Here is a 17,826-nt window from a genome sequence, read left to right as displayed (position 1 = left end):
TGAACCGGCGAATCAGGATGTTGAACCATGAAAGCATAGTAAATTCTTAAATTAACGTCTTTTTACAAATTTATTGTCTTTTTACAAAATTTTAAACGATATTTAAATGTTTATGCCTTCAAAATAAAAAATTCTTAGAACTAACACTTGTTAATGTTTTTTATGTGTATACTGTATGCTGTCATCAATAATACACTGAAGTACTAAAAAAAGGCTTCGAGAAAAAATTAGGGAAAAAGGCCATGGTTGTGGAGTGTTGGATGGTTGTTGCACCAAAACAATGCACCCGTTCACACAAAGCCATCTGTCAAGCAGTTTCTGACCAGCAAAAACTTTTCTGTGATGGGGGGGGGGGCATCCTCCTTATTCACCTGCTTTGGCTCCATGCGACTTTTTTTATTTCCTAAAGTTAAATCTTGCTTATAGAAAAGGCATTTTACCTCAGTTGAAGAGGTTCAGGCAAAAACCGAGAATCTCCAGAAGGGTCTTCGAAAAACCTTGTTTCAGAACTGTTACCAGCAATGGCAGCACTGAATGCAGAAATATGTGAATTTGAAGGGGACTACTTTGAAGGTGATAATGTCACAGAGAACTGATTCTGTAAGTACAAAGATTTATTGGACCAGTCTCATGTTTTCTGTGTCGCACCTAATATATTTGCTTTACTTGATCTTGAAGTCTTTAGCCTTCCAAAATTCTAGAATTCAGAATGGCTTTTAGTGTTCCCATGATAATCATAAAAAAAAACAGTCAGGGATGGCATTATTGGCTTAATAATTATTTATCAAATGCCTGGTCATTAGGCAAAGAGCTCTCTTCAATACTTCTTTACAATACAGTCCAAACTCTTAAATCCAGAATCACACAAAGCAAATAAAGGTGAGGCAGTCAGATTAAAATAAAACAAATGAGCACCAAGGAAGGTAGTCATGTCTAGTCAATAGTTTAAAAGCAGACACAGCAGTAGCACAAGGAGAGTCCGAGACACGGTCGTCTTTTAATAGGATATGCTTTTTTGATATAACTATAACAATAGGTACTATTTTAAAACATTTTTAAACTATAACCACTTGAATTTGATAACTAACAAAAGGAAAACCATACCTTTACAACATCAGCATCAATTTCTCCGTTTAAGCTATCAAAGTATTTCTTTAGATCTTGGTCACAATGTTCAAAAACTAATGTTAATTTTTTCTCACTGTGCAAAACATCATGCAGTCTAAAAGAAAAGGTAAAAGTATGTCAATTTAAATATATTAAAAGTAAAGAAAAGAACTTCATATATTTATATTTTAATATAAGATATTTTATACTGGAATGGAAGATTTGAATTTTTGAAACTCAATAATCTCATATCTCTGCACTTTTCTCTTCATTTCTATTCCAAAATAAAAACTTATCAAACAATTTATCTTAATTCAAAGCTTTTGAAAAATTTAATTTTAGTGAAGTATAAAAGAAGAATTTATTTAAAAAAGAATACAATTGCTGAAATTCCAGTTGAGATAACCAATATAAGCTTGTGGTAATCCTAAGAGCTCTTAATTTTCATGAAAGTTTTTTAAGTTCCATATTTAGTATTATCTATTCTAGTTAACTCCTAAAATACCTGCTTTGATTTTAAAAAATTCTGAAATATTATAATTTCAATTGTTACAAAAATCTATTTTAATTGCCTTAATTAGAGGAAATAAGAATAAGTATTTAAGAGGTTTAAATGTGTCTATTTTTTTACTAAGTTTTTTTGTATTAAATTTATTTTGTATTTCCTTAATAAATATCAGAGTATTTAAAAAAAAAAGCTATTCTTAAATTTGTTTCTATTAAATACAGATTTTTAGTTCTACTTTTTTTCTTCTTTAAAACCCCAAACAGACAATTTGCTCAGAAGGGCTATTCGTCTTGGCATTTGCGTTGATTCACTATAAACAGCAAATAACTTTTTAAATTGTTGCCACCAAATATTTGAATCATGCATTATACTTAAATTAAATAATGAAGAATCTGCATGAATGTATGTATTTTTCTCACCGGTGGCATAGCTAGGAGTTTCAGCGCCCAGGGATGACTGCAGAATTTGCGCCCCTTTCTGTGTGCTAAGAATGGAAAACATACCATTAAAAAATTTTGTAGCATCAATTTGGAGCCCCCTGTATGCTGCGCCCGGGGACAGATGTCCCACCTTGCCCCACCCTAGCTACGCCACTGTTTCTCACATTGTGATAAAACAACGGTAATGGGAACATTGTACGGGGGGGGGACTTGTTTATCTGCAGCGCGAGAGACTGTGCATCTTAAATTCTAAAGATATGCTCTTTTAATTATTGTGATATTGCTGTTGAACTGAATTTTATGGTTGAAGTGTGAAGAATATGATATTTAATAAATAAAGGTAACACACAAAACGCTAAAAAAAAAACCCTTTTGACATAATGTAAAATCTGAAAAAAAAAAAAAAAAAAAAAAAAAAAAAAAAAAAAAAAAAACGCCCCTTTGCGCGTAATATAAAATTCAAAACTTTCAGATTATTTTATTATTTATTTATTTATTTTTATTATTATTCTCATACAAAGGATTCAAGAACTGCTAAGGATTTAAGTTAGAGAATATTTAAGATTTGACCACTTATTAATTTCATTTCGCACAAATATACTGCATTATTCTTATCACGCTTTCTAAACCAAGGCCCACCAGCGGCCGAATGGTAAAGTCACTAAATAGTGATAGTTTGATTCCAATCAAATCGACTGGCCGCATGGCTGTTTTTGTGGTTTTCCACCTATGCAATGTAGATACGAGTCAGTTTCTCTAAGAAAATCCTTCAGGAAGGCATCCCTCCTCTTACAGCTGTGATACTCAGAGAAACCAAACCAAATCTTTTATGCTTCATACACATAATAGTGGTAATATTGAATTTCCCCAGTTCTTAAATTCTTAGTGCAGAAAATGCAATACGCAAAGGCGTATTTATATGAACGGAAAAATTTGTAAATTCATGATCTGTAATTACTATAAACAATAAACATTAGCTGACTAAATTGTCAAAGATTTTTGGAGTTCTACACATTTAAAAATTTTAAATATTTTTAATTAGAGCACAAATCATTTCAAGTGCCTGCTATATGAATCTGTTCAAACAACTGGAAAACATTAGGCAAAATGTAATGTAATAAATACAGTAACATATTTTGAACTGTTGTCCCAAAATGAAGTACGTTCCACCCCCCTTTCATATCTTGCAAGGGAGAGGAAGCATAAAAAATATACAGTACACTCCCGATTATCCGCAGAATTGGGTGGCGCGCCCGCCTCGGATAATAAAAAACGGGGATAATTCGAAATAAGCTAAAAATGGGTATAGCAAAAGAGAAAATAGTCATTCCAACTTTGAAAAATCATTTTATGTACAATAAAATGTGAAATAAACAGCAGGAAATGTTTAACTAACGCTTAATATTCTAGAATATCACTCAAAATTAACCTAAAATGCATTTTGTTAATGAAAACGGAAAAGTGCTTTGTACTTACGAGAGGCATCAAGGATACACAGAAAAATTAATACATATGTACTGTTTTAATACTGTAATGCATTATGTAATTACAAAAGCATAATTGTAAAACTACACCTTTTTGAAGAAATCAGTCATTTGTGTTTGCTTCTTGCTTTGGAAGCATTTTCTCTTGATCCGAGATTGCATTTTTCGTAACATAAGTTTCTTCGCCAACTCCGTCTTGTTCAAAGTCGTCTTGTTCTCCCAAATAGCTCAGCAGTCCTTCAATTTGTTGTAAAGCCGCTTCGTGAGTCTTCCGCATCTGCACAGTGGGTTCTTCTCCGCCTTCACTTCACTCTCCTTCGTTCTCTCCCCTTGCTTTCTTCACAATTTCCTGTCAAGCGTTCGAAGCCAGGTTTGTTGACGTCACACTCCAACCACTCGTTAATGTTTTCAGCATCACCGCCCGGAACTGTTTTCACCATATCGACAAGAGTTGGCGTAGGCATGTCTACATCTTCATTCTCTTCCTCACACAATAAAGGTAACACACAAAACGCTAAAGGTTACGCAAAGGGGTTAGGTTGTTGCTGGCTTCAACATTAGGCATGAGTTTTCTCCATGATTTTATGAGGGTTGACGGTTTCACTGAATCCCGTGCAGATGCAATATCATAGATGCTGTCCAAGATTGTGTAGTGTTTCCAAAACTCTTTCAGATCATAACCTTCTTCAATTTTGGTCATTAGCAGCTTGGTTTGGTATGTTCTCTTCATTGTTTCAATGACTCCTTGGTCCATGGGTTGGATTAGCGCAGTAACGTTTGGGGGGAGAAACTTTGCAAAAATTTGTCCATCAGAAGACTTTAGCACGCTTGTTGCTGGGTGAGAAGGTGCGTTGTCGATCAATAGCACAGCTTTTTCAGGCAGGTTTTCGATTTAAGATGTTTACGCACTTGAAGGACAAAGATTTTTTTGAACCATTCTTAAAAAATGTTTCGGTTCATCCATCCCCTCTTATTTTTGTTTTGTTTGTTAAAGTAATCAACGGGCAAATTTTCTATCCTTGTGCCTTTGAAAGATCTCAGTTTTTTTTTTACTTCCAATGACAACAAGTCTAAGTTTATGTCCACCGGTAGCGTCACTGCAAGACATGATAGTGATCCTTTCCTTGCTGCTTTTATGACCCGCCACTTTACTTTCCTTTTCAAATGCTAAAGTGCGAGTGGGAAGACATTTCCACAAAAGTCCCGATTCGTCGGCATTGTAAATTTGTTAAAAAGATAGCTCTTCTTTTAAAACAAATTCTTCAAATTCATGGTGGAAATCGTCGGCTGCTAGTTGGTCACCACTAAGTTTCTCCCCATGAAGTCCAATTTCTCAAATTCCAAGTCGCTGCTTAAAACGAGTCAAGAAGCCAGAAGACGCATCAAAATTGCCTTTCAGGCCTAACAACTCAAAAAAGGTTTTTGCCTTCACCGCAATGATAGGACCATTTACAGGAGTACCCTCTTTTCGAACTTTAGCTAACCACTCTGTCAATGCCGTGTCTAGCTCATCAAAGGTAGAACCCTTCATAGTTTTTCGTGTTTTCGTTGCGGAAGCACTGTCCGACACTGATGCAAAGTTCACCAGTTTGTCTTCTTGCTTTAGAATATCACGCATTGTTGTTTCCGTGATTCTGTAATCCAATTCCATCTGCTGCCTTGTAACGCCGTTTGCTACTTTGGAATTAATTCTAGTTTTTGCGCAATCGTCAACACAACCTTCTTTCGTTTTCCAGACATTTTAAATCGGTAAAGAAAAAACAAAACCAAAAAGCACAAGCACTGAACACAATAATCAACTCCAATCAGTTGGCAAACACTATCAGGCTTAAACTAACAATAATGAGTGGGAGGAAGTGGACATGTCAGTAAGTTTAAGACGAGAGAGGGTTGTGGAGCGGGCACTGCAAGGGTGAGTAAGAAATCACTTACTTATCAGAGGAGAAGTTTCCGAGAAGGCCTGGGATATATTTGCCATAAATAAGCACGATGTTAGCAACAGGGTTGGTAGCCACATTTTAGTTAAAAAAATAAGCATCTATAAGCACTTTTCAAGTACATTTTAAGGAAAAAATAAGCACCTGTCTAATTACATTATACACAACTGCATAACCTTAAAAGAAAAATTAGACTTGTAATTTAAAATATGAGCAATGCAATATTTATTAAGAGAACGAGCATTACCTCAACCATGGAAAACAATTAACTTTTTTTTTAAATTTTAAATGACAGTTCAATTTACAGAATTAGTTTACAACGAGAGGAAAAAAAAACTATGCAGAACTAAACTATATTACCAGATTTAATGATGAAATGTCAGTTCAAAATATAGAAAATAAATAATCATAAGCCATATTAACTGTATTCGTTTGGCACCTAATAATAAATACAATTTATTTTTCCACTCATATTAATATTTAAATAATTTAACTTAAATCAAAATTCTGAACATTTTCTAAATTTTCATTGCATAACAGTTTGCCCTTAACATATATTCCAAGCAAAGTAATTTAAGTAAAAAAGAGGCACATTTCTGAAATCAGAAGACGGGAAATTGCTTCATGTAGTCATCCTTTAACAGTAAAAGCTTAACTAACCCGCATACTCGAAAATTGCTGAATATTCCGGGTAGTAACTGGAAAAAGAGGAGTGGGGGAGATTGTAGCCGTTCTTTAACCTCCGTACTGTATAATGAATTGGGGGGGGGGATTCTTTTGACTATTTGATTACTTTCCTTTTATTTAAGCCATTCTGAATATCATTCCTTAGAAAGCTAATCTGTGTAAAAACACATCCATTTTCTGGAAGTTTATCTATACTTCACCAGTTACTGCAACTATATTATAAATATTCATGCATATACTCATAATATAAGCATAACAATCATAATAAACACGAATATGAACTGAGCACACGGAACGAGAATGCAAATTATTAAAATCTTGACAGAAATTCAAATGTGTGTAGCATTAGGATTGGAGGAAAAGACTACCGAATTTTCTACCGTTTTCGCAATTCTTTCACCAATAGAACGACGTGCACCTGTCTATACTCACGTGCGCACCATAGGTTACGTTAATGCAGAGAAAGGGTGGAAAAGCAATTTCCGGGAGTATGATTCACCATCTGATGTTGCATATTACAGGGTTGCCACTCAAACAGGAGAATGAAATTTCCTGACTTTTCCAGGTTTTCCAGGTGTGTTTCAAGAAAATTCCAGTCTATCGGCGTAATGTACGTTGGCTGTGCTAAGAGGTAAATTAATTATGGTATTTATTACTTGTATTGTGTAGCAAATTCACTTAATTATTTAATAAATCCCAGAGGACATTTATTCTTAATTATTCTTGGTATACTTTGTTTGATAATTTTGTTTAGTTTTCCACTTAAGAAACTTAATAAAATTTAAGATATATATATTGGATAACAAATGTATGTTTTATTTAATTATTACTCATGATCATCACCAGTTCAACACGAGGCTAATCCGGTCCTTATAAATCACAACACAATGCTAAATAGTTAGGTTAGATTTTAGGTAAATTTAATTTGCGTGAGGTATGTTCTTAAAAGGCACCTTAACACTTGAAAACACAAATATAATAATAAATAATAATAGTTGTTGTTTTCTCCACTGAAGATTGAAATTAGAATCTTCCCAATCTGGAATAAAATAAGGCTTTTTTTCGCAGACATTCTGCAGCTAAACGAAAGAAAGAAATCTATTTTAATAAATTGAAGTATTTTATATTTATTTCGCAGCATACATAAGGAAAAAATATGTGCATTAAATTTCGTGATGGTATGTCATCATACTGCTATAATTAATTTCAGGATTATGCCAGAGAAATTTTCCTGAAATTTGGAAATATTATTTACTAATAATAAATAAATTTAGAGGGAAGAAGCAACATTAAATTATATGAATAACATAAAAATAATTACTTAAAAATTGAATTAGAATAATCAACGATATTTTAGCGAATATAGTTATATTACATGGCTAGCCTAGATGACTGATTACTATTTTTTTATTTTACTGCAAAATGGCAAGGTATTTATTAAAAAGAAAAAAAAAAAGGTTTAAAAAGATTTTGCGGTAAAATTCTAGTATACGGTAAGGCTTTGGCACGATTTTGAAAATTGTCGCCAAGACCAAAATGACCCGTTTACTGCGCATCAAGATGTCGCCAAATCCCATTATTATTCTAACCAAACAACGTCTATGTAAAGAAGAAAAGGTTCCATACAAGTAAAATGGTATTACGCCGCTAGAATGCGGAGGTAAAATTTGCCAAGGGATTTGGCGACGGAACCTGGCGGCCAGAATTTCCCTCTCCGCGATGTATACAGGAAATTGAGAATCACGTGTTAAGAAGAAACGCTTTTTGACAAAAAGAAAACTACGAAAATCCGTTTTTAAATTATTGCGAAAAATCCAAGAAGAAACGTTTTATCAAAGGACGTTTCTTCTTGGATTTTTCGCAATAATTTTAAAAACGGATTTTCGTAGTTTCCCCCCCCCCTGAAAATAACTAATCTATGAATTAATTTACTTGCGCAAAAAAATATTCTCTTTCTCTTTAGAGTTTAACCACTTGCGCTAAGACTAAACTTCACGGTTGCGGTGCCGTGCGCTACAATATAACAAGCGGTAAAGTCTCTCATTTACGCCGCTCCGCATCTGCGAGTGCAATCCAGAGCTGTAACTCGAGAAATTTAACAATTTCGTTGTTAGGCGACGTGTGCACCACGTTATTTTCATTTTTGCGATAAATGCTTATCGACGTGGTGTTCACGTCGCTCGCGGTTTGAGACAAAAACATCTTGACGTGCGTGGCACGTCTTTTTAGCGCAAGTGGTTAAAGAAATTTTAAACGATATTCATTTTATGAACTCTTGATAACGTGACCTTCGAACTTCGACACCGGTTTCGAGCTTTGGCGACAGATATATCAGACATGCACAGCTGTTTTCCCTCTATGATGGAACGGAGCCACAGCCACGTCTGTTGCAGAGAGGTTTTCCTTCTTTACAATACATATTCTTTGATTCTAACCTCCATGGTACCGTATACTAGGATTAAACCCATTTTGTTTTATACGAGAACAGGTACTTTCTTTAGTTCATGCACTGCACATGCGATTCTCGAGAATATTGGAAACCAAAAGTTGCTTTGCCTTTCTAAAAGACAATCAAATTGGAGCTGCGAAAATTGGCTCTATGCCAGCTACCCGAATGACACTCACGTGATACCATAATTCGCCAAAAAAGTTACCTCTTCCGACGTCGGCGCAAAAATCGCTTTTTTTGGCGGGATCGTTGTATGAACTTCCCTGACTTTTCCAGATTTTGACAAAAATACTTAAATTCCCTGAATTTTCCCTGAATATTTTGGTCAATTTTCGAATTCCCTGACTTTTCCCGGTTTTCCAGGTAGCGTAGCAACCCTGATATTAGGAAGAAAAGTTGTTTAGTTTCGGCTTTGGTACAAGGAAAAATGCGAGTTCATTTAAAAAAAAAAAGGATTAAAAAAAGCACTAAAAGCAAAAAATAAGCACTAAAAACAAAAAATAAGGGCTTTAAAGAAAATGTAAGCACCTATAAGGGCCTTTATATTTTATTTTCAAATATAAGGACTTATAAGCACTTGTAAGGACCGCTACGAACCCTGTAGCAAATTTAACGTTTCGCTCAGTTTCGTGAACATTTTAATTTTCTTTGCTTTATGCTTGTAAAAAAAAAAAAAAAAAAAAACTTTGTGCGGCAGGTGCGGATAATCAGGCATCTACTGTACTTACAATTTTTACACCAACAAACTTTATCATTTCAGTGTTTAAATGGAATAAACAATTCAATTTTAGATTTTATGACTTAATAATTCTAAATCACTTCAACACAAGGTCTTTATTTCTCAAGGAATATACAAGTCTTGAAAATAATGATGCACACGCAATATTAATAACTGAATATGAAAGAGCATAGTAACCTTTCAGACTGGCATTATGCTTCAGGATCATCATTTAGACAAGAAGAAATTTCTAAACACAGACTCTGTAAATGATATCCTTATGCACCTGCTAAGCTTTTTGATATATGGTAAGTGATGATTTATAATTGGCCATTACCTGCCACATAATATGGTTTTGTCATCTATAAACTATTTTTATAACTAAAAATATTTTATGATTAAAAAAACCAGCCAAAATGCATAGCAGGTGCACAATGCAAAAGTAGTGACTTAAGCCTATGTAGGAATTTACTGTATTTTCACTTGTATAAGACACACCTTGATATTAGCTTGCTGGATTATAATTTAATAGAAGAAAAATATACAAAGTTACCAAACTCAACATTTAGTCAGCACACAACTCGTTGTCACTATCAGAACTCCTAACTATTAGCTGGATCTCATCAGCGTACCCCTTAAAGTACACAATAGCCTAAGGTGCAGTTTCCCCAAGTGTATTGTATCAATTCATTTTTATTGTAGACAGTATCATCTTAAAAGAATAATTTTATGGTTCTCTGTCTTAAAGGTGACTAAAAGTATACCCTCAAATGGAAGCTCCTTTGTTAGAAACTAGAAGATATACCATTTTAAACATTTACCCGACACTGTTCATTAATGAAGGGGGAGGATGAAATTATTGTGAATTTCAAATACATAGTGTTCTAAAAAGAATATACATATTACAAAGTTTTATTTTGTCCTAACTATCGATCACTGCGCCTCGGCTCGGCTACTGGTGAAACGAATACATAGTCTAGTTTCGGTTGCGGACACTTAGCTGACGGGACACTTAACCAACACCAGTTAGCCGACAAGACATTTAGCTGATAAGGACACTTAGCTAACAAGGAAACTTAACCGACACGGACAGTTAGCCAATAAGACTTTTAGCTGACACGGACAGTTAGCCGACAGGACATTTGGCCAACACAGAGAGTTAGCCGTCACGACATTTAGCTACGGGACACTTAACTGTCAAGTCATTTAGTCAACAGCACACTAAGCCGATAGTGACGTTTAGCTGACACGTACCCAATAATTATTCAAACTTACTATCAATTACAAAATTTCTCGACTTCTCCACAAGTTTTATATTTAAATCATTTTTTCACCTATCAATAAAATTCATTTTTCGATTCTTAAAGATCTCATATGTGCTTTGGCCCAATTATAAAAGCGCCAAAATTTTTCATCAGGGAATATGAATTAAATATCGAAAGGAAAAAAGAATTTTTTTTTTTACTTAAGTACGGCGGTCACTTAATTACATATGGGATTTTCAAAAATTATCTGTAAAGCTTCTTCATTAATCAACTAAGTTCTTTTGAACACTCTCACATCATTAATAATTTTTCTTGTTTACTTAATGATATTAATTTTCCAATCTGGCTCTTCTTAATGCTTTCATATTAAGGTAATTAAAAGCTCGATTCTGTAACATTTTATTGACCACGCCTCTCGCTTAAAATAGTTACTTAGGTTAATGTTTATAACAATAAACTATTGCATAATGTTACATTTAGAAAATATTCTTTAGGGTTTTGTTTTATTCAGAACTAAATACATTTCCGCAAAAACTACATTTTTCGCTCTTCATATATCGAAAACGCTGCTGATATGCAACTCTTATTTTCTAACCGCACCTACTAAATGATTTGGATCGTGTTAAAGTTGCACGGAAGCCTTTTGAATATGATTTATCGGAATTGGATGGTGCATGTTTTAGTACATTGTAAAAATATACATAGAATTTCTCTTTTTCTACCTAATTTGTATATAATATTATGTACTCACAATCATAATATTACACACACAATCATCTTTCTCCTCTCATCAGGTGATAGAACCCCAGGATAAACACCGTATATCGCAGTTCTTCTCTCTCTCTCTCTATATATATATTTGAATAGTATACACAATCATTTTTCTTCCCTAAATATTCCCTAAATATCGGTATTCAGGTTTGGGAGATTTTCGAGCAAAATCTTTATAAAGATTTAGCCTAAAAGAGCAATTTTCATTGGAAGAGACTGGTTCTATATTAAGTAAAACGGTCACTCTATTTCTAATAGGCCCAATAGCGTCTGAGCGATAAAGTCACAGAACACTGGTAGTTTGGTCCAAATTTCGAATGTCCCGAACGGACTGCCCTTAGTTTCCCCTATGTAACGTGTATACGAGCCAGTTTTCGTAAGAAAGTCCTTCCTGAAGGCATCCCTCCCCTTAGGCAGATAGCCCTCTGGCTTTGTCGTAATTACATAAACCAAACCTACTTCTGTTAGGTGGATGCAGTATCATGTAGCTAAACCAAAAACGAGAAAGAGAAGGAATGAAAGGGAAAAAAATAATAATAAAATTAATGAAAAATGAAATGAAAATTTATACATTTTTAATAGATATTAAGAAAAGTTATATTTTGTAAGAAAAACATCAACATATTATATTGAAAATTACACATCGAGACTACGACGACTTTCAAAACATAGTACATTATATTATCTATTTACATGACTGATCTAGTTAAATCTAGCATCGATAGATGGCACCACATTACGATGACTTTTCACCTTACTTCTAAATTAAACATTATGCACTAGTTTAGGGCTATAAACATTAACCTAAGTAAGTATTTTAAGTGAGAGGAATGGTCAATAAAATGTTATAGAATTTTTACTTCCTTGTATGAAGTAAAAAAAAAGTATTGTAATCGCGAAAAGTTTCCGGCAACATATTTCAATGAAAATATCCATTTTGACCGCTATCGAATGCAATTTAACGATGTTTTCGCATGACATCTGAATGTAAGGACAGAATAAAAGACTCTTTTCCTTCAAAAAAATATAAAACTGCTTTAAAATGAATTCTGAAGAGAATTTTTCATGGCGTCTGTACGAATGTATTTCGCATAACTCAAAAACGAGTAGTCTCAGAAAGTTGAAATTTTGTATATAGGACTGTAGATATTTCTATATAGGACTGTAGACTATAACATGTAGATGTTCACCTCGTATTTTGGTTGCAATCGGCTGCACCAAACATATATAAATATATTTATATATATATATCCACTCTGTTAATCGGCTCAGTGATCTCAGTTTCTTTACTCTTATATGTTTGTAAACTGTAAATTTTTTGCTTTAAAAATGATTGAATTATGTTTTTCTTATCTTCCGGTTAAAGTTTTTATGCCTTTCGTAAACCTGCAAGCGATATTTGTACAAATATCAACAATTTAAAGGCTGTTTAAGTGCGGTTAAGCCTAATTTTTAAATAACATGGTGGACATATTTATTTACATTTGAAACAGCAGAATAGATTTGTTGTAGATAGTAGATCTAGAGAGACTAAGCTTCGCAACAACAAAGACAACGCCTTCATTTATTATTGCGAATTAAATTATGCTCAATCCTTTCTTGAATTTTTTTGAGAAAAAAAGTGTTTAAGATTTACTTCGTAATTTTTAATATAGATATTTTGAGTTTTTATGTATTTTTGCCTTGTCGGGAAGTGAGAACTGAATTAAATGAATGAGAAATACTAAATCGTCTGTAAAAAAACTGTTTCTTTTTTTGTTTTGTTTGCTTAATTTCTTTTATACATCGCTCTAGCTTTTTTATATTATTTGAATAGAACATGTGGTTATGATTAGATAATTCTTCTAATGATATAAATTTTGTGCATTCTGAGTTACAATATGAACAAAATATAACGCTGCTAAGGGAACCTAGCGCCAGAGTGTCGCTATGGTAAACAAATATAGTGAATTTTAAAGAGTGCATTTATTCTATTGGGTAAAAGTATAGTTTAGGTACCCCTTGGCGAAACTTGGCGATTATGGGCAGTACATGGATACTGATTTTGTGCAATTCTTTGACTTGTTATTTTGGCTTGCGAAGCGGCGATTTTTGGCACAAAAATCACCGCTACACAAAGCCAAAATAAAAAGACCAACAACTGCACAAACTCGGTATCCATGTACACATCGACTTATTTTCACTTAAAAGAAGAAAAAATCCCCGAATTGCACAAAAATGGCATTGCGCACTCCTTTGATTTTATCCATGTACACGCAATTCCGCGATTACAGTGCAAAGACGTTTCAAGTTGAGGTACCATAGTGATCCGCCGAATGGGTGGAACATTCGCAGATGGTATTGACAGTTTGTAAATACAGGATGTGCGTGTAAAGGAAAGAGTTCTGCCCAGCCTCATGTTCACGACAAAAATGGTGCACGTATTCAAACTGCTTTCCAATGTAGTCCTTCAAAATCAACTCATTGTGCCAGTCGGGAGTTACAACTGCCAACAACAACAATTTGGTGTGTTGTGAGATGTCGGTTGGTTATGAAGACGTACAAGTTACATTTGTTACAGGCTCTGCATTTTTATGACAAATGCAAACGTGTGACACTTTGTAATGAGATTACTGATGCGATTGACAATGATAACATTTTTGCACAACGCATTGTGTTCAGTTATGAAGCGACTTTTCATGTTAGTAGTCATGTAAACAAACACAATTTTCGAATTTGGGGCCTACAGAACACACATGCAGCCATTGAACATGTAAGAGATTCGCCCAAAATCAATGTGTTTTGTGCGATACCCCGATCATCTGTTTATAGCCTATTCTTCTTTGATGGAAACATGGTCAGCAGTATCTCGCTATGTTACAAAACTGGTTGTTTCCGAGGCTGCACGAAGACAACTCCATTTCTTAACAAGACGGGCCCTCCCCCACTGGTTTCGCCATGTGCGTGATTATCTGAATGAAACTCTACCAAACTGTTGGATTGGTCTTCAAGGAGCTGGCGACTTATATGTCTCAGCTGGCCTCCACGGTCACTGTATTTGACACCCTGTGACTTCTTCATGTGAGATTTCATTAAATACAACGTTTATATACCACCACTACCACAGAACCTGAAAGAGGTGAAGAACCGTATCCGTACTGTCATAACATCAGTGACAACGGACATGCTTGCCAGAGTATGGAAGGAATTTGAGTATTGATGTGATATTGTTCGTATCGCTGATGGAGGACATATTGAACATCTGTAATCTGAACTTGAGAGGTTTGTACATATGTGTGTAAAGTTCATATTCGTATGGTCATACAGTTTAATAAATATATGCATTCGAAATACGTATATATTTTTTTTAAATATGCTGTAGAATTTTAGACACTTGAGTTGTTTAAAGAAGCAAAGGCTTTGGCTAAGGGTTAACATGCTTGCCCCATATGTTTCCTCAACAATCTTGCGCCAGCACCACCATTGTAAAAGACGCATCCAGTTTTTAAAGAAAGATGCACCCAGTTTTTATGAAATTTTTAAAGAAGGAGTGTCTTATACACTTGGAAATATGGTATTTCATCGAGACTCAGTGATGACGGTGATAGTGGATTACCTGGCAGCCTAAAACATCCAAAAGAAGTATGCCACAAGTACAATTTAAGAGAAGAGCACAGTTTTTTAATCAAACAAAGTGAAAAGACAAGACATTCAGACATAAACCAAAACATAAAACTAACACGATTTTTCAAATACAAAACAGGGCTAAAATTCAAAAGTATAATATGAGATACATTACAATACATAGCATTAAAATTTTAAAAATATATATATATATATATATAATTTTGCAGTTGATAAAATACTTTAATCGAAGTTGGTTACAATGCAGACATTCAATAAGAAAATGACACATGGACAGAACATAATTAATGGGGAAGCTATAGTAAAGGCTAAAATTCTAAGCAACTGATTAATTTGCATAATAATAACTATACATATCTTTGAAAAATAATTTCCTTCCTCATTATGTATTCAATTTCTTTCAATATGTTTCGTCTTCATTTTAGAATTTTTGGAATTAAAGACTTCTGCTATTCTAAAAAACTAAATGCATTTGGGATATAATTAAAGCTGCTAATTTCATTTCTTCAGTAATATGAATATTCAGAATAAATATGAAATAACATGTGCTAAGAGCTGGTTTCAGAGCCGATAAGGCAGAATTTTTAGATTTTAGTGACACACTGAGCAACAAAATCCAGAAACGGCAAAACTTTTAGAATTTAGGACAGGGACTGGCAGCATAATTTAGGAACCAGAGAGATTTCATCAGGTGGGAAAATGCTCAGTGCCAGTCCTGTGTATGATCTATTGAGACATATAAGGTGAATCTTTTAAATTGTCACTTTTCAATTTCTTATTACCAGAAAAATTCTTTTTTATAAATTACTGTCCATGCAAAAAGATTGGAAACATTTTTTATATTTCTCACGCTTGTGTCTAGTGAAAAGTTGAGAAAATATGTTATGAAAAAATATGTTAAGAAAAAGACTTCCAGCACCAGGAAGTACAACATTCAAACATTATATTTTCATTGTCCTTCCAAATATTCTTCACAATTCATCATAAAATTTCTGTAAAATACATTCATTATGTGTTAATACAATGAAGATATTTTTTATTTTGTCACATTTTTTTGGAAGCCTTTTAGAATTGTGGGCCTGTAAATCTTGCCTTTAAATCCTTCTAAACTTTCCAAGTTGCAATGTCTAAAATCCTAAATAAAAATTAGCCCTAGCAATTCTCTAATAGAAAAAAAGGCCAGAAATATTTGTAGGGGGGGGGGAGAAACAGTGGGAAAAAGTGTGAAATTAATTTTATAGAGAAAACTGATGCATATTCTGATAATTCTGAAACATTTACATAGGAAAAACTTCTTACAATGAAAAAAATTAGAAGAAAGAAATTTTTAATTAATTACATAGCTATTTTGCTTTTTCTAAGAATTGTTTTGTAAACTGTTTTTTATAACATTTATTATATTGTTTATTTTTCACATTCAAAATACTGTATAATAAATCACCAAAATGGAAAGTAATGTCTCTTCATAATATGACAGCAAAAAAATATAAATGGTTTATTTTAATGTTATTTCTTAAATGTACCGTATTTGACGGCATATAAGACGCACCATTATTATAGAAGGCCAAACACAAGGGAAAAATATTTCAACGGTCTGTGCGAAAGCGCGGTACCACAATAACCTAAAATGTGGTTTCTTTTAGTTCTCACCTTTTGTAAAAGCCAAATAAACAATCATTGAATGCAATTACCAAACATATTTTTATTAAGGAAAATTAACAAACGGCAAGCTATTTTGAACATGATACGTAAATTTCAATAATGAATAAATGAATGAACGGCAAGCAATCAAACATAATACAAAATAAAGCAGAAACAACAGAAAACACAGATTCAAGGAAAACGTTGCCTATCATGAAATTAGACTTTAATCACTTTCAAAACCATAAAAAATTTTTCACTACCATCATCATCGAAAACAAGAATATCGTCATTACTACTGTTTCCGTCATCGCTAGTATCACCTTCTTCGAATAATGCATCGTATTCTGTTCATTCCACATTAAAGGACTTAACAATTACTTCAGCCTTTACGTCCTCCTAAGATTTTTTTACCCATTTTGCACACTTGTGAAATAGAGGGCCGCTTCATTCTCGGCTTCGGGCCCACCAGCGGCCGAGCGGTAAAGACGCTGAACACTGGTAGTTCGGTCCGAGGTTCGAATCCCGTGAACGGGCTGGCTGCATGGGCGTTTTCGTGGTTTTCCCCATGTGTAATGTGTATACGAGCCAGTTTTCCTTAGAAAGTCCTCCACGAAGGCATCCCTCCATTTAGGCAGATAGCCCTCATGTGCTTTGCCATAATTGAATAACCCATAACCCATTCCAGGCTTTATGAGGGTGTGATGTGGCTCTCCTATCCACTTGTTCCATTGTTCTCGCACTTTTTCCTTAACATGGCTTATTCACCGATACATCTAAAGGCTGCAATTGGCTAGTCAGTCCACCAGGAATGACAGCTATCTGGGTTTTTAATTCTCTCGCTTTATTCTTTATGGTTTCAGTTCTATGGGTGCTAAACTGATCCAAAACCAAAAGAGAGGGTTTTCTTAAGTCCACCAGGTCACCTTGCCCCATACATTCTGTAACCACAGTTTCATTCCAGCTTCGTCCATCCAGCCTTTCGGATGAACATGAACAATTACAACCGTTGGAAGCTTTTCTTTCAGAAGAGTTTTTCTTTTCAATATAAAAAACGGCGGTAGTTTTGTGCCATCTGCACAACATGTTATGACCTGTGGTTTTTATGGTTATTGATTTAGACCTTTAATACTCACAGTCTTGTTGGATGGTACATCAAATGTGAGTGGAATTTCATCCATATTTCCTATTTGAC

General features: G+C 34.1%; 1 protein-coding gene across 1 annotated transcript in view; it reads right to left on the bottom strand.

Annotated features, from left to right (window-relative positions):
• Positions 1-17,826, bottom strand: part of Cdk5 (Cyclin-dependent kinase 5) — a 111,288-nt gene that overhangs the window by 72,699 nt on the left and 20,763 nt on the right. The window contains exon 4 of the mRNA XM_085817880.1: positions 1,105-1,222. Coding sequence (XP_085674006.1) covers positions 1,105-1,222 — 118 coding nt within the window. The remainder of the gene's footprint in view (positions 1-1,104; positions 1,223-17,826) is intronic.

This window comes from Stegodyphus dumicola, chromosome 1 (assembly GCF_044657685.1).
Source record: "Stegodyphus dumicola isolate Sdum_Otavi_A_Nest chromosome 1, ASM4465768v1".
In the NCBI taxonomy this organism is placed as follows: domain Eukaryota; kingdom Metazoa; phylum Arthropoda; class Arachnida; order Araneae; family Eresidae; genus Stegodyphus; species Stegodyphus dumicola.
Note: the sequence above shows the minus strand (reverse complement) of the source record. Positions and strands in the feature narration are given on the sequence as shown.